At 38.4% G+C, this 20,502-nt stretch overlaps 1 protein-coding gene across 3 annotated transcripts in view; it reads left to right on the top strand.

Moving 5' to 3' along the window:
* Positions 1 to 20,502, top strand: part of LOC127806126 (arginyl-tRNA--protein transferase 2-like) — a 55,887-nt gene that overhangs the window by 26,536 nt on the left and 8,849 nt on the right. For all 3 annotated transcript variants that reach the window (XM_052343184.1, XM_052343185.1, XM_052343183.1), the window contains 2 exons: positions 2,079 to 3,221; positions 11,448 to 11,769. In XM_052343184.1, the coding sequence (XP_052199144.1) occupies positions 2,079 to 3,221; positions 11,448 to 11,769 (1,465 nt within the window). The remainder of the gene's footprint in view (positions 1 to 2,078; positions 3,222 to 11,447; positions 11,770 to 20,502) is intronic.

Below are 20,502 nucleotides of genomic sequence, written 5' to 3'. Positions count from 1 at the left end.
AGGCTGATAGGATTGGACTATGTGATCCAATACCAGAAAGGGAAGGAAAACAGGGTAGCTGATGTATTATCCAGATGCACAGAGGAAGCGGTGGTAACCTATATCACAACAGTTGTACCTGACTGGTATCAGGAAGTTAGTGACAGTTATGAACATGATGATCAGGCTAAGGAGATAAGAGAGCAACTAACTCTAAATCCTACCTCGAGGCCGGGGTTCATGCTAAAAAATGGGGTACTGAGGTATTAGGGGAGGTTGGTGGTGGGAGACCATGAGGAGCTGAGGGGCAGGATTCTGGAGACACTACATGGCTCCCCACTTGGGGGCGATTCTTGGGCGCAGGGGACATATCAGAGAGTTAAATAGATATTTTTCTGGCATTAGTTGAAGAAGTATGTTATGGAGTTTGTGTTGAAGTGTGACACATGTAGGAGATGTAAGCACGAAGCAATAGCTACACCCGGGTTACTCCAACCATTACCCATCCCCACTCAAGCTTGGACCAATATAACCATGGACTTTGTGGAAGGGTTGCCAAGGTCTGAAGGTTGGGATTGCATTTTAGTGGTGGTTGACTGGTTCATGAAATTCTCCCATTTCATTGGCTTATCTCACCCCTTCACGGCATAGGAGGTAGCTCGCATCTTCTTGGACAGAGTGGTATAACTCCATGGTATTCCCCAATCCATAGTCTCGGATAGGAATAAGGTCTTTACCAGCCTCTTTTGGAAGGAGTTGTTCAAGACCTTGGGAACTAAACTACACACGTCCTCAGCCTATCACCCCGAATTTGATGGCTAGACTGAGAGGGTGAACCAATGTTTAGAGACGTACTTGAGGTGCCTATGTTTTCTACAACCTAAGTGGTAACATCGTTGGCTGTCCTTGGCCCAGTGGTGGTACAATTCTTACCACCACAGTGCCATTAAGATGACCCCTTTTGAGGCATTATACGGGTATAAACCTCTTGTACTACCGGCTATAGCAGGGGAAGTGACAATGGAATCCTACTTGCAACAATGGCAACAGGTGCTCAGGGTGTTGCAGAAGGAGTTGGCAAATGCCCAAAACCGCACCAAATAGTTTGTTGATCGAAGGAGGAGTGACCGAGAGTTTGAAGTAGGGGAAAGAGTTTTATCTTAAGCTCAAAAAGGCCTACTTGTAGACCTTGGCTCTAGGCCAACACTCCAAGTTGAGTCCCAACTTCTTTGGACCTTACCCTATTATGGCTTGGATTGGCAGCTACCCCTGGAGTCCCAAGTACACCCGGTATTCCATGTCTCCTTGTTGAAGAAGTCTGCAGGAGCCCATGCAACTAGCACAACCCTACCCACACTACTTTGGGACATTACAGGGGCTTCAACGCCTGTGGCTATTGTGGATAGACGCATCATACATCGACATGGGGCTCCTTTCATGCAAGTCCTAGTCCAGTGGTCCAACCTCCATCCGGAGAATAACACTTGGGAATACCTCCCCAACTTACTCAAGCAATTTCCCAAGGTGGCTGGTCAACTATGAACTTGCGGACAAGAAGTTGCTGAAGGGGTGGGGGAATTGTCATGAGAACGATTGTATATGGGGGGCTTAATTGTAATTAGTCAATTGTTAGTTGATTGTAGAACGAATGGGAATGGTGGTTAGACAACTAGGCCTTAAGTTTGAATTTGAATAATAATTGTAACTGGGCAAGTGGCCCTTGGTGCCTAGGGGAGCTGGATCAGTATATAATACACTAAGTCCTCTCTCCCAAAGCATCTTTTGAGAATTACCAATTCATCAATTCTCTCTCCTGCCGATTCTCTCTCTCTCTCTCCCCCCCCCCCCCCTTTCCTTCTCAATTCCCCTGATTCTTCTTGGATTGAGAAGAATTACCTGTCAGAATGGTTCTAACACCCCCTTCTCTTGGAGTTACAGATGGTGCTTGATTGTATTTCATACTGGCTTCTACTTTACAATATGATAATGCATATTTCTTTCCAATTTTGGTTATATATCAATATGCCCACGTACTATGCATTTGAGTTTTTTCACAATGATGTTAGAGAAAATGTACTGACAGCAGTAATGCATAATAGGTTTCTGGATGGCACATTGGATGTGAAAAGGAGAGAGGTCATGGATGAGCCAAATACTTCTAAGAGTTCAAGGAGCTGTGCCTCTGATCAAATCACAAGTTCAGCAGCAAGGGAATCCTCACTGGGTAAAGGTGAAGACAAGAACAAGGCTGATAAATTTATGCATTATTTGTCAGAGCAGATTGATAATGTGGTCCATGCATTAGCTGGAAGTGGAGAATTTCCTCGTAATATTCAATTACCTAAAGCTTGTGTCAAAAAAGTTGCACCCTCCAAAAGGAAGTTACTTATTCAAAGATCTGAAGATCTATTGTTCTCCTGCAATATCTCTTTCCAGATTGCAGCTGCACTAAGGCGGGCAGAGAAGGATGTAAACAATTCAAAATTGTCAGGAGATAGTGCAGGAAAAAATCTTCAGTCTCTTGAACTTTCACCAGAGCTGATTGCAGAAAAAGTCACAAATTTACTAAATCAATTGGCTGAAAGCTCTGGTGTGTCAATTAGAGCTTGCAATGGGCATATTAACTTCTATTCTGCTACAAAGCAAGCATGGTTGGATGAGGTGGTGGACGAAGTTCCTGTCTCTAAAGGGTCTCTTACAGGAACTGGAACTAAAGGGAGTTGTTCAAAGATCTCTAAATTTCCTCAGGGAAAAAGACGGAAGCTTGAGTACCGTTTAAAAAGGTCAAGTTTTGATCCAGAAGAATATGCCTTGTATAGGAAATACCAGATTAGAGTGCATAATGATACACCTGAGCACGTGACAGAAAGCTCGTACAAACGGTTTTTAGTTGACACTCCCTTGGTATTTGTTCCACCTACTGGTAATGGTTCAGTTGCTTCCTGTGGTTTTGGTTCATTCCACCAGCAATATTTGATTGATGGCCGTCTAGTCGCAGTTGGCGTGATTGATATTCTCCCTAGATGTTTATCAAGTAAATATTTATTCTGGGACCCAGATCTTGCCTTCTTATCGCTAGGCAAGTATTCAGCCCTGCAAGAGATAGATTGGGTGAAGCAGAGTCAACTCAGCTGTCCGAGCCTCGAGTATTATTATCTTGGCTATTACATTCACTCCTGCAGCAAGATGAGATATAAAGCAGCCTATCGCCCTTCTGAGCTTCTCTGTCCCCTTCGTTACCAGTAAGTTATCTGCATCATATAACTGACCAACTATAAACTGGGAATGTGAATTGTGTTTTTTGAGTATCTCTATAGTTTTGGTTGTAAGAGATGTTGCTTATCAACTTTAAAGTACATTTGTTTTCCAAATTTTCTACCCTGTTACGCCAGCAGTTTATTTGTTTGTCTTACCATAATAGTTCTGTCAGAGGATTTGCAAATATTAATGTTAGTTATTGTTTGTGATTCTACAATTGGGAAATTTTTACAGGCATATTTACTTTTTTATACGTAAAATAATGTAGTAAAAACTATATAATCTGAAAAGATGTTCAATCTCTGTTGGAAAATTATTTAAGTAGTTTAAATTTTTGAGTCGGTAACCCAATAGGCTTGGCTACCCAGAAGGCATACTTTAACTAAAAAGAGTTATACATTAACCAGGAACTTCAAAAGACATTTGTAAGTTAGGAAAGCATCCCAAGAGACATAAGAAGTCCAAAAGGTTTGCCTTCAAATATTAAACATTCATAATGAAAATACATGAATACACTATTAAAATATGGGGTAGATATATTTGAGGTTGAGAAGTACTTGGTTCCCATTGGTTAGTGCAAAACTGCAGGGAATGTGATCGAATCCGAGCCAAGTTGAATCCCAGAGTTGCTGTATACCTTGCACATTGGAAGGCTCTAGCAATCTTCAAGAAGCGTCATTGCGCCTCTTAGCAAGAGATTTGACATTTGTCTCAATTCTAGTTTTTTCTATGACAATCTCCTACCATCTGAATCTTAGGTGGATCATGTTACTTCATCAAAGATTTTCATTGGAGGCTGTCTACTTTATTTCGTAGGATAGGCATAATATGGGTCTCAAAAGAAAATTAGGATTTGTGTAGGAAATTTTAAGTAGTTTTGTTGGGGCTTCTTAAATTGTGTGACAAAATCATTTGTACTTTGCCAGCTTGATTTTACCCTTGGCTTGAACTAAGCTGCATGTGTGCACCGTATGTGCTGCTGGTTAATCTGGAAAAGCTCATGCTGCACTTGGCAATGAACAAATCTTGAGGTAAATGCTGCCTACCAAATCTATAATACCAGGATGGTTGATAAGCTACCTTTCCGGAATTATATGGTCAAGATTCCTGGGCGAATTAGACTTCAGTGTATTGATATGGTCCGTGCCCACAGCTTAGAGCTCCTTAACAAATGAACTTGGTGGCTCAAGGATTTGAAAATAAATCCCAAAGGTTATGAACCATCCTGCAATAGATATTGGTAGTGTACTGTGTCCAAACCTTTTTACTGGAGTGATCAACACAAAAATCAAGCATGATGACCATGCGTGCTGTTTGGCTGTGTTGTAGGGCAGCTTAAAAGTGTTTTTAAATTAAATATTACTTTAACATAGTTTTAATGGTATTTGGTCTATATAAATACTTTTATACATGGTAGAATTTATTTCTCCGTTGTGGAGAAGCAGGAAATTGGAACTTGTCACAAAATCTCTTTCACAAAGACAATTCTTGCAACAGTTGAAAGTTCACAGTAAAGCTAAATAAGCTCTGAATTTGCTTCTGATTTTTGGTAAGTGAAGATATGAGGGACAAAAATGTTTATTTGGAGGGTTAGAAGTAGTACCTCGAGTGTTTCCTCCCGTTGTAGCCTTATTGGTGTTGAGTACATTAGATGGATTGGAAGGTTGCACTCCTTGAACTGGCTTGCCTCTATCAAAAGCGACTTGTTTATTGTCATTCTCACTATACCGACGATAGTTGTCACTAGGCCTCTCACTCAACATTAACTCAGCCTTTAAACCCAAGTTCCTTGCTTCTGGCACACTCATAACCATCTAAACCCCAATTTTATCACGAATAGCAGGTTTTAACCCATTCAAATAACGGGCTGCTTGTTGATTGTCACTTTTTGACAATTGGTTTCTCTCCGCCAACCTTAGAAACTTAGAGGTATACTCATTTACACTCCTCATGCCTTGGGCACATCTCTGATAGGCATTAAACATGTTTTGTTCGTAGTTAGGAGGCAAAAACCTACCTCTTAACAATTGTTTCATTCGTCTCCATGTCTAAACTGGATTTCGGCCTTCCCTCAATATCGTCTCTCTCAATCGCTCCCACCAAACAGATGCTCCTCCCTTTAATCTAGCCACTAATTTAACTTGTCTTTCATATGAGATCTCCATGTATTCAAGGAATTGATCAACCTCAGTTATCCAATCTAGGAAGTCCTCAATATCAAGATCTCCGCTAGAGGTAGGAATATCAACCTTTAGTTTAAACTCATCATTTCCCCAATGGTTATTATGCTGCGCATTCCTCTTAACCCCTCTACCGTCATGATTAGCCATTACAAGACCAAGATCATCTTCATCATCACTATCATTCGTCATTGGTGGTCTTCTAGGATTAACAGGGATTGGATTAATGGCTGATCTTCCCAAGTTAATTCCTCCAACGTGATTCATTCCATTATTTTGGTCCCTATTATCATCACCTCGTAATAAAGTACCTAATTGGTTGCTAATTTGCTCCAATTGTTGTTGCATATTACAAGTTATTTCCCGCTGTTCTTCGATTACTCTCCAAACTGTAGGCAACCCCTGATCACCGTCGAGAGGTTAGTTGCTACCGCCTTCAAGATTGACCATCTGATTGGTTGATTTTACCGCTCTGATACCACTTGATGCAGCATGTGGTGTGTGCGTAGAGAACTAACACACGAATGATACTCTGAAAGCAACAAGTTTCAAGCACCGAAACTTGGTCTTGAGTAAAAGAAGAATACTGAATAGGTTGTTGGGAAATTGAAATCGGAAAAACTGTTTACAAATCCTAAAATCTAAGTACTTTTAGTGTTCGGCCACCCCATGGTAGTATTGTAAATAAAAATCAATTAGAATTAGAATCCTAATAGAAATAAAATTCTAAAATATGAAGTAGAATAAAATCCTAAAAGAATAAGAAAAATATAAAGTCTCGGCCCCTGTTTGGGCCGATTCTTGAACGGGCCAATTTGGACTGGGTCTTGAACGGGCCCTCCATCTTGTCTCAAATAGTGACCGCATCATCTTCTTCCCCTTAGAGTCTTTGGTTGTGTCATTTGTTCATATTCCAAAGCATCACAGGGACAAACTTGATCCTACGGCCCTTAAGTGTGCCTTTCTTGGCTATTCTCCTATCTAGAAGGGTTACAAATGCTATCATCATTTCTCTAAAAAGTTCTATGTGTCTAAGGATGTTACCTTTGTTGAATCTCAATCCTTTTTTTGGTCCTCTAGTCTTGGTCACCAGGGGAAGAATATACAGTGTGGGTGACCAAGGTGTTCTACCTAGCTTAGATTTGGTTTCTATGGGATCTAGTGAGATAGAAGTAGCTGCTGCTCAATCTGACTCACTTGCTCACTCACCCAGCTCAAGTGAGCATGACTCACCTAACCAAGAAGAGCAGGCATTGATCGTGTTGCCATCCCCGGTCAGGTTTAAAGGCTCCCCTTATGTGTACAAGAGAAGATCACAGTCTATTCTGCATCCTTAGCCTAGATCAACATCAGTTTCCAGCCCACGTACTGAAATCACTCATCCCTTGATTCCTTCTAACCCTATTCCTAATGACTTGGATCTCCCTATTGCTGTCAGAAAAGGGATTAGAAGTTGTACTCAACATTGGCTAACTATATTTCCTATCATCGTCTTTCCCAAAAGCACAAAAGCTTCCTAACTTCTATAGATTCCATTGTTATCCCTAAGATAGTTGATGAGACTTTAAAATATCAGAATTGGAAGCAAGCTATGTAGGAGGATATGAGAGCTTTGGAGAAAAATTAGACTTGGGAACTAATGTCTAGACCAAAAGGGGTTATTCTAGTGGGCTACAGGTGGAATTTTAACCTGAAATACAATGCAAATGGTACATTGGAGAGATATAAGACTCGTGTAGTGGCTAAATGCTACACTCAAACCTATGAAATTGATTACCTAGAGACCTTTGCACTTGTGGCAAAAATGACAACAACCCAGATACTCTTGTCTCTAGCAGCATGTTATGGATGACAGATACAACAACTTGATGTGAAGAATGTGTTTCTTCATGGGGATTTAGAGGAAGAAGTGTTCATAGAACTACCACTAGGATTCAACAAAATGAGACTCGAGTAAAGTTTGCAAACTTAAAAAGGCACTTTTTGGCCTTAAGCAGTCACTGAGAGCTTGGTTTGATAGATTCTCTAAGGCAATGAGACACATGGGATATCACCAAAGCAAGGGAGATCATACACTATTCATTAAGCACTCAATGAAGGAGAAGGTGATAGCGTTACTTGTTTATGTGGATGATATAATTATTACAGGTAATGATATTGAAGAACGAAGGGTCCTAAGGGAAAGTCTGGCCCAAATTTCTGAGATTAAGGATCTTGATATACTTAAGTATTTTCTGGGAATAGAAGTGGTCTATTCTAAGATAGGTATTTTTTTGTCTCAACGCAAGTATATCTTGTATTTGTTAAAGGAAATAGGTTTGTTGGGAGGCAAAGGAGCTGGAACCCTGTAGAGCCTAACATTAAATTGGGAGAAAATCCTAACAGTCAACCAGTGGACAAATGGACATATTAGAGATTAGTAGGTCGTTTGATCTCTCTCTCACATACCAGACCAGACATTGCATTTGCTGTTAACTTGGTAAGCCAATTTATGCATAATCCAATCGAGGAACACATGCAGACAGTGAGAAGGAACTTATGCTATCTGGAAACAACACCAAACAAGGGAATTTTGTTAAGGTCATGACAAGATTTGGATATTAGAAGGTACACAGATGTGGATTATGTAGGTTCCCTAATTGATAGACGGTCTACAATTGGGTATTGTGTCTTCCTAGGAGGGAATTTGGTGTCTTGGTGAAGATAGAAGCATGGAAATGCATGGGAGAAGAGGACATCTCCTGGCTAACGCAACTATTTAACGCCATCCTTAAATCAAAAGAGATGCCAGATGAGTGGAGGAAGAGTACTTTGGTTCCTATATACAAGAACAAAGGAGATGTTCAAAACTGTGAAAATTAGAGAGAAATTAAGTTAATGAGTCATACCATGAAACTCTGGGAGAGAGTAATAGAGCAGAGGCTCAGAAAGGAAACAAAGGTGTCAGAAAATCAGTTTGGTTTCATACCTGGTAGGTCAAGAATGGAAGCTATATATTTACTGAGACGTCTAATGGAAAGGTATCGAGATCATCAGAAGGACCTACATATGGTGTTTATAGATCTAGAAAAGGCCTATGATAGGGTCCCTAGAGAAGTATTATGGAGGGTTTTAGAGAAGAAAGGAGTCAAAATAGCCTATATACAAGCCCTTAAGGATATGTATCATGGTGTAGAGACAAAGGTCAGAACATGCGGAGGGGATACTGAACCATTTACAACTACAATAGGACTGCATCAAGGTTCTGCACTAAGTCCATACTTATTTGCCCTAGTAATGGATGAACTCACTAAAGATATTCAGACAGATGTGCCATGGTGTATGCTATTTGCAGATGACATAGTGTTGGTGGATGAAACAAAAGAAGGAGTGAACACTAAGCTTGAGTTGTGGAGAAACAATTTAGAATTTAAGGGATTTAAATTAAGTAGAAAGAAAACAGAATATATGGAATGCAAATTTAGTAAAAATGCAAGAGTGGATGATGTTATAATAAAATTAGAAGACCAAATCTTACAAAGAAAAGACCATTTTCGATATTTGGGATCAGTGATTCAAAAAGATGGAGAAATCCACGAGGATGTCGCACATAGAATTAAGGCAGGTTGGCTAAAATGGAGAAATGCATCGGGGGTGTTATGTGATGGTAAAATCTCATTAAAATTGAAAGGAAAATTTTATAGGACAACTATAAGACCAGTCTTGCTGTATGGCTCAGAATGTTGGGCAGTCAAATACCAGCATGAGCAAAAGACGAGTGTAGCGGAGATGAGGATGTTAAGATGGATGTGCGGACATACAAGAAAGGATAAAATTAGAAATGAAGTTATTCGTAATAAGGTAGGAGTAGTGCCAATCGAGGAGAAGATGAGAGAGACTAGACTAAGATGGTTTGGTCATGTGAGAAGGAGAGTAAGAGACGCTCCTGTGAGGAGAGTTTATGAAATGGAACAATTAGTCACAAAAAGAGGTAGAGGTAGACTCAAGAAGACTTTGGGAGAGACATTAAAATTTGATATGAAATATATGGATCTAAATGAGGATATGACAAAAGACAGAAATACATGGAAGTCTAGAATTCATGTAATCGACCCCACATAGTGGGATAAAGGCTGGATATGTTGTTGTTGGTGAAGTAAGAAGTAGAGTATTGTGGTTAGGTCTAGTGCTGAAGCAGAGTTTAGGGTCATGACTCTTGGTCTATGTGAATTGTTATGGCTAAGGATTATTCTAGAGGATTTAAAAGTCAGTACCAATGGGCCAATCAAGTTATTTTGTGATAATCAATTGGCTATTAGTATTGCTCATAATCCTGTGCAGCATGACATGACAAAACATATAGAGATAGACCGGCATTTTATAAAGAAGAAGTTGGAAGCAGGTTTAATTCATATACCCTATATTCTCTCTAAAAAACAATTGGTTGATCTACTAACAAAGGGGCTGGCTACTAGAAGATTTGAAGACTTGGTATGCAAGTTGTGAATGATAGATATTCATTTACTAGCTTGATGGGAGTGTTGATTCCCGTAGGATACACAGAGGAAAGGATAAGGAAGGATTAGGATTTGTAGCTGATCTAATATTTAATCTTCTTGTTGTTTAGAAATTGTTAAAACCAATTTAGGATACTTTCTTAATTCTAGTTTAGGATATTTTCCTAAACCTTGTATAGGTAATCTTTCTTATATTGTAATTCCTCATCCCTATAACTAGGGTTGTGATGTTGTGTGTAAAGATGAATAAAAATATTCCATTCTCACAAATACAGTTTTCTCCTTGCCAATTTGTGAATCTTGCACAGAGATCTCAACGCCTTAATGTTCATTGTTCTGCTTTGATGCAACAATTTGATCAAGAAAAACTTCTCACATCACCTTTGTAGTTCCATAAACTTTAACTATGCCAACTTCATTAATTTCCTTTTTCAAATCTAACTCTTGAATGCATTTCTTTGCACTATCATGAAAACAAATGAAGTTAAATTGATGTTTCTTTTCTACAATAACAATGCCAAAAAAATGTTGCCCTTCCAAATATCATCATGAACATCTTTTTCTACATTTTCTTCCTCAACCATCCCAATTTGCTCATTTTTGTTTTCACCACCTCCAATTTCTTCACTAACTTTGTTTTTATTCCCCTTTAATCTATCTTTGACCATGAGATTTTTCGTTTTTAATAATATTTCCTCCATATTGTCAATGTCTTCTTCAGTAATTTCTTTCTCGACTTCTTTCATCTTGTGAAGTTCTTTTTCTTTTAATCACATATTCTCAAATTCTTCACTTTCTATGGATTCCTTGGCAAGGCAACTTTTCTTCCTGAAAATACTCTTTTCCTTCTCTGAAACCATTGGGGCATGCCCCTCTATGGCTCTTTTCCTACATCTCATAAGTCACTTGCTTTGAGATAGCTAGGGAGCCTAATCTTCATTCCCCTATAATTTGAAAACAACAAATTTTGATCAAGGGTAGACATTCTTTCCTGGCCTTCAAAATCCTCTTCAAATCACATCAAGCTTGTGCTATCTAGACCTCTAATGCAGTAACCTCTCACTAGCGAGTTAGCACTTATATATGGCTGCTTTCTCACAACTGACCTAGCTCTGATACCACTTTGTTGGATACTGAGAGGGCTGCTCAGACACATTTCTAATCAAGTGAGAGAAAGAGGGTAGAGTAAATTAATTTACTTTGATTCTACCCCACACCTTGGGAATGCCTAGGAATCAAAGGTATTAATAGGTTCAATTAAGCATGTATCTAATCTAATACATGTATCTATCATAAATGTACACTTCTGTTGTTGTCTACTTTCATTTATCATAACAAAAACCATTCATTTATCAACTGAAAGGACATGTGACCATGCATAAACTAAAGCAACATACAACGTAGCAGCCCAAAAGATATACGTATACTATAAGCTAGATACAAATCAAGTTTACTATTTTAACACACTCCTTCCATCATGAACTTTGTGTTTTTATTACTTTTCTCTTTCTTGACATGCATTATTTCTCTGCAGGTGGGTGTCATTTGATATTGCAAGGCCTTTACTTGATAGGAAACTCTATGTTGTTCTGTCTGATTTCTCCAACACTCTGAATGGAGAGGCCTTGGCACCTATTTCTCTTGATAATAGCATGGAAGTCCAAACTGATTATGCTGGCGAAGAAGACTTGAATGACATGCCCGTTGATGATGATGATGAAATGTCAGAACTTGATTTTGAAGATTCTGATGATGAATCAGGTTCAGAACCCAGTGTTTTGACTTCTGTGCAAATGGAAGATGGAAGTGTTGGTGATATTTTGATTGGGTTAAAGGGATCTCGTGTGAGATATAAGGTAAATATACTCGAATATGGTTAATCTGAGTGCTTTTTAGACGTCTTTGTAGTTCAGAACTGGATATATATGTCTGTTTGGTAGATACATGCTCAATCTTAACTAGTTGATAGGCAAAATGTTAAACTGTAGGATGAAGGAAATGGCTATTTTTATCTTCTTTTTCTCTCTGCTTATTTCTCTGAGCAGAAAAAAAAAATTAAGGGGTTGTTAATTTGTGTGAACATTAGGAACAAAGATTAATTGAAATGGAAGTTACTCTTTGTATGTCCTTCTCTCCCCTTGCCTGTATATAAACTAAGTCTCCATCTCCTCTTCCTTTGGTCTCCTTTCTACCTTTGTTTGTATTACTTTTATATCTTCCCATATTTATTCTCCTCTTCTCCTTCCCCACTCCCATGTCCCCTTTCTCTCAACATAAATTTTTGAAGATCCAGGAACAAATTGTGAAAAAAATAGGAAGGGCATAACAGATATTTGTTGCTTTTTACTTGTTTTGCTTTCTCAATTTCTCATGCTTTAATAAGTGCCATTGTTAGACTTGATCACCAATCTGCACAATGTCTCCCAATTTTTGGTAGATGCATTGTGCATGCCCCAAATGCAAGAACTATCGTTTTTGTTCTTAGTCTGTCTTATATACAACCCCTTATCCCATAGTACCCCAACCCTTTGACGTAATCTAGGAGTGATTACACATGGACTGCCAAATTTAGTATGTTCAAGTTTCCAAGTACGGAAAGGATCTAGCAGGACAATGAGCCACCATCAGATTGAACTTTGAGGTTAAATTTGATGGGTAGCCATTTAACCATTTAATATTTAATATATAAGGTATAATGCCAATCAAATTTTGAAAAAATAAATATATTGTGGATTAAAAAGTGAATTTTGACCATAGGAGTAAAATGTAATTTTTGGAAAAAATATGGTATGATCTCAAAACAAATCAATTTGGAGGATAAAATTTGAGTGGCAACTAGCTTTCATTTCTAAATGAATATTGGAGGTAGAAAATTTGGAGTTTAGTTCCTAATGATGGTCTAGTTTAGAACCTTGTGTTGTTAGTTCTTATATGTTACCTATGAATCTTTGGACAAAATTTGATCAGTGAATAATGATCTCACTTATTATGAGACTAGAAACACCAATTTGAGTTATATAACTCAGGAAGGCCCTAATAATATGAATGAATTATAAGTACCATGCAATTTTATAAATGCGACTCATTTTCAAGCATTTCATGCTTGAAAAGTCTTGGTATAGATCCCACAATTTTGATATAACTTAAATGCTCCAAATTTACCTATTTTGGAATGGCATAAAGGCCTAAAGGAAGCCTATGATGGTTGGTATAGGAGGAGTATGTGGAAAGAATTATGCCATTTTTGGTAAGAATCTTCAACATCTTATTACCATTGGGTAAAGGCATCTAAACACTAATAAATTACAAAAAGTGGAACAAAAAACTAGAGAAAATTCGGCCAAGGGAAGTGTGCTACATAGATAGATAAATATTTTATTAAATTTGTTAAAAAGAATATACATATATATGAAAGTGTATATTCATGTATTTATATGTGCATGCATGTATTAATAGTTAATTCTCCTAACATTAGTCACTTGAAAATGATCTCTACAAGCTAAGGTGTTATCTCATGGAGGTGTTAGGGTTGAGATGAATGGCTAGGATTACAACAATCATAAGCCTTGATCCCAATAGGTGGGGTTGACTACATGAATTATAGACATCCATCTAGAACCATGGCCATGTCATATCCTCTATACAGCCATTCTATCCTAATTGATTAAGATGGTTAGGGTTTAGATGAATGGTTAGGATCAAGTTTGGAATTTTTAATGAAATTTTTAGTGGGTATGAAATTTCGTAATTTTCTCCCAAGTTCCAACTGTAAATGTGGTTGTATGGACCAAATTGGAGAATGAAAGGTTGCTAAATGGTGTTGGTAAGCCTATGCATGAATTCAAGGCAAGGGCACCCTCCTAAGGCTCTCACTTAAGGTCATGAGGCACACACCTTGTGCACTTTCTGGATACAAGTTATAAGCCTCTCTTGTCTGGGTTGAAGTCATGAAAATATAAAAACAACCAAATCATTTCTGGTCGATTGCATCAAACACCCTATTTACCTTCAGTTAGAATAAAGAAAACACTTCATAGAACAAGAGATAGCTTTTGTTAATCAAAGCTTCAAAAAAACACTTTGGTTGTACAAAAGGTGAAAAACAAGCTATTTTCAAGGATCAGGAGAAAAAAATGATACAAAACTGAGTGTAAGAATCAGATGGCAGGGTTTAGAAGGCAAAAAACAAACTATTTTCAAAGAAAAGTTTGTTATAGTCTAGTAGAAGACATTAAACCATAAAGAGAGAGGCTAACCAAATGTGGATTGAGGGAGAGAATTAACATCTCTTAGAATTGATTTGTTTGTATTCCTGGTAGGTAAACATGGAAGCTATTTACTTATTGGGACACTTAATAGAAAGGTCTAGAGATAAACGAAAAGATGTGAACATGGAATTTATAGACTTGAAAAAGCTTACAGCAGAGTGCCTAGAGAAGTCATGTGGAAGGCATTGGAGAAGAAAGTTATTGAAGACTTGTGTCAAGCAAAAATGTGTTATATGACCTAACAAAAAAAAAAGTGTGCTATAACTTGTGGAGGAGATATTAAGGCTTTCTAAATTACAGTTGGATTACATCAAGGATTTACATTAAGCCCTTATCTCCATTTTGTAGTGGATGAATTCACAAAACACATCCAAGAAGAAGCAACTTGGTCTTATATTATTTGTGGAGGATATTTTCTTTGATAGATCAAACAAAGGATAGTGTGAATAATAAATTTGAATTATGGACAAACACTTTATATTCCGAAATTTAAGTGAGGATGGTATTTTTGTGAAACTTGGTGACAAGTTATTCCAAAGAAAATTGATTTTGATAACTTGGATCAATTGTTCAAACAGATGGGGAGATTAAGAGAATGTTACTATAGGATTAATATGGGATGGTTGAAGTGAACAAATGCTTCCAGTAATTTATGCAATTGTAAGATTCCTTTAAAGCTAAAAGGGAAGTTTTATTATATGGCTATAAGAGCATCGTTGTTGTATGGCTTAAAATGTTGGGAAGTTAAATGCAAACATATGCAAAAATATGAGTGTAGCTAAGATGAAAATGTTATGGTAGATATACAACTATATAAGAAAAGACAATAAAAAATGAGATTATATGTAAAAGAGTTGGGTGATGCCCATTGAAAATAAGATGAGAGAGTCATGATTAAAATGATTTGGACCTGTGAGAAGAAGATTGATGTAAGCATTGGATGAAATGGAGGAGATGAGAATTTGGTGGGAAACCCTTAAACATGGTGTAGGATATGATGGTCTTACAGAGGATATGACCATGGATAGTGATAATTGGAGATCTAGAATTCATGTAACAAACTTAACCTAGTGGGATTAAGACCTGTTATGTTGTTGGTCAGGGTGTGCTAAGGAAGAAAGTGGGTGTCTTGTCAAGACATCCATGAGATCTAAAACTTTGAAAAATTGTAAATTCTTGACCAGAACACCAAATATAGGATGATTCTTGAGCCTATTCCACCTAAATTTTTTTCTAGTTTCTGGGAAAAGTCATAAGGAAATCTAAAAAGTATCATAGTTATCTAGATATAGTAGAATAAAGCAAGGCATATTTGGGAAACAGTGAATTGGAAGTGTTGAGAGCCCTGAATTTTGGAGATTTTTATCTCTAGATGGAAAGCTAGTTTGATGATCCTTTTTTTTTTTTTCCTTTTGGTTTTATGTCTCATTAAATGTAGTTTTTAAGAAAAATATAAACAAAAACAAAGGAGCTACCAAAATCCAAAAGTCAAAGCAATAATCATCGACTTTTGGAAAGTTTTATCTCCATTTGAAAAGCTAATTAGATGATTGCAAGGGAAGCATACTCTCTTTGAGCTTTTGGTTTGGTATGTCTTATTTGTGAATGGATTGTTGAACCTTGAATTAATAGGTCATGTTCTCTTGTTATGAAACTTTGATGTTTTGCATGGCATGAAAATTTCTCAGGGTGATTATGGTATGAATTGCGAGCCCATTGTCATGATCTTATTGCTTCCTTGAGTAACTGTTTGGCACTTAGCACAATCCAAGCCCCCCTGGTGGCTAAGTTAGTGCCCCCCCCCCCCCCCCCCCCCCCATCAAAAGGTCTATCCAAGGAAAGCTAGCCCATCTCTTTAGAGATATTCACAATGAAGCTTTCTTGAGAGAAACTCTACTACCATTTCATTAGAGAGAAGAGGGTGGACACGTAATGATAAGAGGGCATCCTTGTAATGACCCGTTAGTGGGTTTAGACCATTTATTTAAATTAGCATATATGTGTAAATTAGAGTTGAAAAGTTAAAGTTTCTAATGTGTGGAAATGGAAATAAATGGCCTGGGCCAAGTGTTGAAAGGCCCAATAAAAGTGGAGGTTGAGAATTAAATAAAATGGATTGGGGCAACTTGAAAAGTAAACCCATTGGGCCTAAATAGTATGGGTTAGATTATTGTGTGGGCTTGAGCCCATGTGAAATTATCGTTTTAAATTTAATAAAAAGGAAAAGAAAAGGAAATCAGGGAAATGTCCAAAAGGGGTAAGATATGTTAGTGGAGTGTGTGTTGTGTAGGCAAAATGGGAAGCAGAGAGAGCTGGTGGGGTGGTTGAAAAGTAGCAAGCAGGCCACTCTCCCCCCATTCCTCCTCCATTCCTCCTTTCTTCTTCTTCTTGCCTTCTTCTCTCCCTCTCCCGATTGTTTCTTCTTCTTATTCTTTTCTTTTTCTTCCGTCATTCTTCTTGATTGGAGCTTCAAGAGGTGAGGGTTTAAGCTTCTAGCAAATTGCTTCTTCTTTGGGATTCCATCATCAAGGCAAGTTCTTTTCTCTTCTCCATTTTTGGTGCAAGTTCTTCTTGTATCTCCTTTTGGTTATGCAAGTTCTTGATTATTTCTCTTTAAATTGAGCACACTTTGTTTCCTCCATTGCTACAATATCTTGTCTTTTGATAAAATGGGTCTCTCTTTTTGATTACAAACATTTTGCTAAATTTCTTATAAAAATAAATGAGTCTTGTTGAGGTTCAATTGGGGCTTGATTTACTACAAGAATCTTTCATGAAATGGCATTTTGTTGGTTAGATGCAAATGTTGTTGATTTGCATTGCATTCTTTTGTTCGTTTTTTGTTTCTGGGTCTCAAAAGTCAACTCTTTTGAGTGAAAGTTGACTCTGTATGTTAAGTTCTTAGTTGGGTCGACTAAGTTGATGTAGAAGTCGACTTTCTTCTTCCAAAAGTCAACTTTCAGATTCCAAAATTCGACTTTCCAGAAGTCGACTCTCCAATTTCAAAAGTCGACTTTCCATTTTTAGACTGCGCACCTTGTACTCTTTAAATCATAACTTTTTGTCCTAATATCGGAATTAAGATCCGTTTTTTTTGCTGCAACCCCAACTCGATAAGATTCATTTTGATATAGAATTTGGATCATTTGGCCAAGTTTTGAACCTGTAGGAGCCCTATGAAGTTCATGATTGAATTTGGAAATCTTTGTTTCGTCATAATGAGACCATGTCTCGGTTTGGAACATAATCTTTCTGTGGAGATGTCCAAATTGAAATCCGCCTTTTGCTCCATAAACTTGACTCCTTACGCTTTGTTTTGGCATAATTCTTGGATTATTTGGGTATGTTTCAAGCCCGTAGCAACCCTACCAATCCTTGCCCAGAATCTGAAATTTTTTTGTTTCAGGTAGTCCGTCTTTCTCCGATTTTTGGGAAATAGATAAATTCCTCGGGTTGTGATTTGAGTATGGTTGAGAGCCATTAATAGGCTACGTGTTTCTTCTTTTGTTAACAAATTTCTTAGAGAATTGATGGAGTCTTATCGAGCATTCCTTGTTGCACTTTTATTCACTAGCCAAGTAGGGCTTGTTCCTCCCTACATTTTTGTGTGGAATGATGCTGAACCTTAATGGGGTAGGATCCAGATGATAGTCCTTGGGTGGTGTTGTACTTCGATTTGTGTTATATTGCATTGCATGATGATGTTGGGCCATGGGTTGCATTCATTGGAGGTCATGCTTTCTATATGTTGGGAGCGTGAGCATTGACACGACACAGTTGGCCTATGAGTGCCGACTTGTGTATGATATGCGAGCATATGCATTAGAGTAGTCGTGTGCGTGGATTACTATGTGGGTGTAGCATAACTTGATGCTTGGCTTATGGGGGTCTTGTCATCACGTTCATGCTACAAAAGTCATTGCATTACCTATGTGTTGCATTGCATGATAGAGGTTATGGTGAAATAAGGGTGGCTGTGGTGAAATAAGAGTAGCGTGTAAGACTGTGGGTTTGAATCCCACAACAGCTTATGATGATGTAAGACGGGGGTTCGAATCTCGCCGCATTCTAATTGTGCTCACTTTACGATACTAGACTCCGACTCGTGACTGTGACATGGGAGATTGGTTCAGGTTGATATTATGCTAGCCAGTGCATGGCTGCAATAGGTTTGTATACAGGGTCTTGGACGCTATTATGTGCATTTTCTTATATGGGCCTCAAGGACCATATGTGTGCATTTGTACACGTTTACATTTATGGTTACACATCTTGAGATGATGATGCATGTTATTGTACATGGCATGGTTTGATATGATGCACAAGGCATGTTTGGAAATGGTTATGGGGAGTCAGATGTTATGTTGTCAGCCTAGTTATTCATTTTTCTTCTATATACTTGCTGAGTCTTGTGGCTCATCTTAATTTAACATCATTCCAGGTTAGGGGGGAAAGGCGAAGTTCGAGGTTATTTCCAGTTGCATTGATCTTTTTGGGGTAGTTATGTCTACTGAGGCAATCTCGACCGGAAAGATCCTTGGGGGTTTGGATTTTCAGGTGTAGAGGAATATATATTATGTTTTGCTAGATCTAATGTGCACCTTTCATGTAATTTGGAGAATTTGACCCTAGTGAATGTATTAAATGAAATTGATATGTATTATGTTTCCGTTGTGTGTATCTATATATATATATATATAATGAAGGAGGATTTGAGAATGTCTATATTTAAATTTTTAAATGACATCCTCCGGATTTTGGTGTGTTACAGTTTGGTATTAGAGCAAAGTTAGGTTTTGTCTCTGTACACATATGAGAAGCGGGTAGAGTTAAGAATGTGCCGAGTAGCCAGGTGTAAGTCTAAATAATGATTTTAATCTAAGTGTGCTAATTGTGTAGGAGGATGAGTGCATGATAGGGAGAGCCACCTACCTGGGGTCGAGGCCATGGTTGACTTGTGTAAGCACTTGCACCAGAGACTCCGGTGGAGTCTAAGGGAGACTTGTGTCAGATGATAACAGGGATGCTGAGGATCTCAGTAGCAATGGTGGGGATAGTGGATATGTTCACCAATGACCAGTTAGGGCAGAATTTAGTATAGTAGGGAGCTAGGGGTAACCTAGCTGGAGGCAGTAAGCGGTACGCAGCTCTGGAAGGGATGATCATCTCCCAAGGCTATGATGACGGTAGGAAAAGGAAACAGACAGGCAAGGATATAGTGGAAGGGATGACATGTAACTTTTGCAGTAAGAGGCAGAAGGGATCTTGCCAGTTTGGTAAAGGGATTTGTTACCAGTGTGGTTAAAGGGGACACGTGATGAAAAATTGCCCTTGGAATCAAGACGTGGAGGTGGCTTGTTTCCGTTGTGGTCAAACAGGACACATTAGGAAGAATTGCCCTCAGAATCTAGGTGTGACGCCTGCTCAAAATGTGGCATGTTTTCGGTGCGGCCGAGAGGGCCACAAAGCCAACACTTGTTGGGCGGGGACCACCATACGAAGGGCAGGGGTCTACAGTGTCCGTAGTCCAAGGTGCAACCTTGCAGCTGGCGTTGCCTCAGCCTCCTTGTCCTGCTAGTATTGATAGGTCCCATGTGTAGCCCATGGATATGGAAGAGGGGAATAACCCTAACTGAGGTATGTTTTTGTTGTATAGTAATTGATGTTAGTGTCCTCTTTGATGCAGATATGATACATTCTTTTATCGTGTCATGTGTCATATGTCATATGTTATGTTCTTATTCTCAGGATCTTGTGGCACTATTATCTATTGGGATTGTGTTAGGGGGCCTAGTACGGATGAGTAATGAGTTAATTGGAGGCTATGAAGTGCACAATAAGGAGCTACCTTGTAAATGAGGTCACGCCTCAAGCTAAAGGGCATGAGATGAGTGTTACATAGTGGGGTGGTGTTCGAATTAATATGAGGAAGATTGGGTGGTGCAAGTAATGGTTAGGGAAAAACAAAGTAGAAGGTTAAATTAAATGGTGCACGTATATCTAGGGGATTATATATATAGGATGTTTAAGGAGTGAATGCAAAAAGGAAGTGAGGAGGATGGTTGAGTTGGCAATTGATTGAAAAGAATTTGGGGGTTTGAAAAGGGAAGGCAGAGGTAAGAAGACACAGTAGGTTGTCGACTGATGGTGAGGAGCTGTCGACTGGTCGTCTGTTTCCTTTGTTCCGTCGGCTGTTTTCTACTAGGTTGAACTTCTAAGTCTCATGCCATTTTAAAGAAGTTAAGGATTAAATGTGAATGCCTGTAAAGTTGGAATTAAGGGAATTTAAGGTATGTTGGGGAGAAATTGTAGTTACCCAAT

This window comes from Diospyros lotus, chromosome 7 (assembly GCF_014633365.1).
Source record: "Diospyros lotus cultivar Yz01 chromosome 7, ASM1463336v1, whole genome shotgun sequence".
In the NCBI taxonomy this organism is placed as follows: domain Eukaryota; kingdom Viridiplantae; phylum Streptophyta; class Magnoliopsida; order Ericales; family Ebenaceae; genus Diospyros; species Diospyros lotus.
This window is presented reverse-complemented; position numbering and strand designations above follow the sequence as displayed.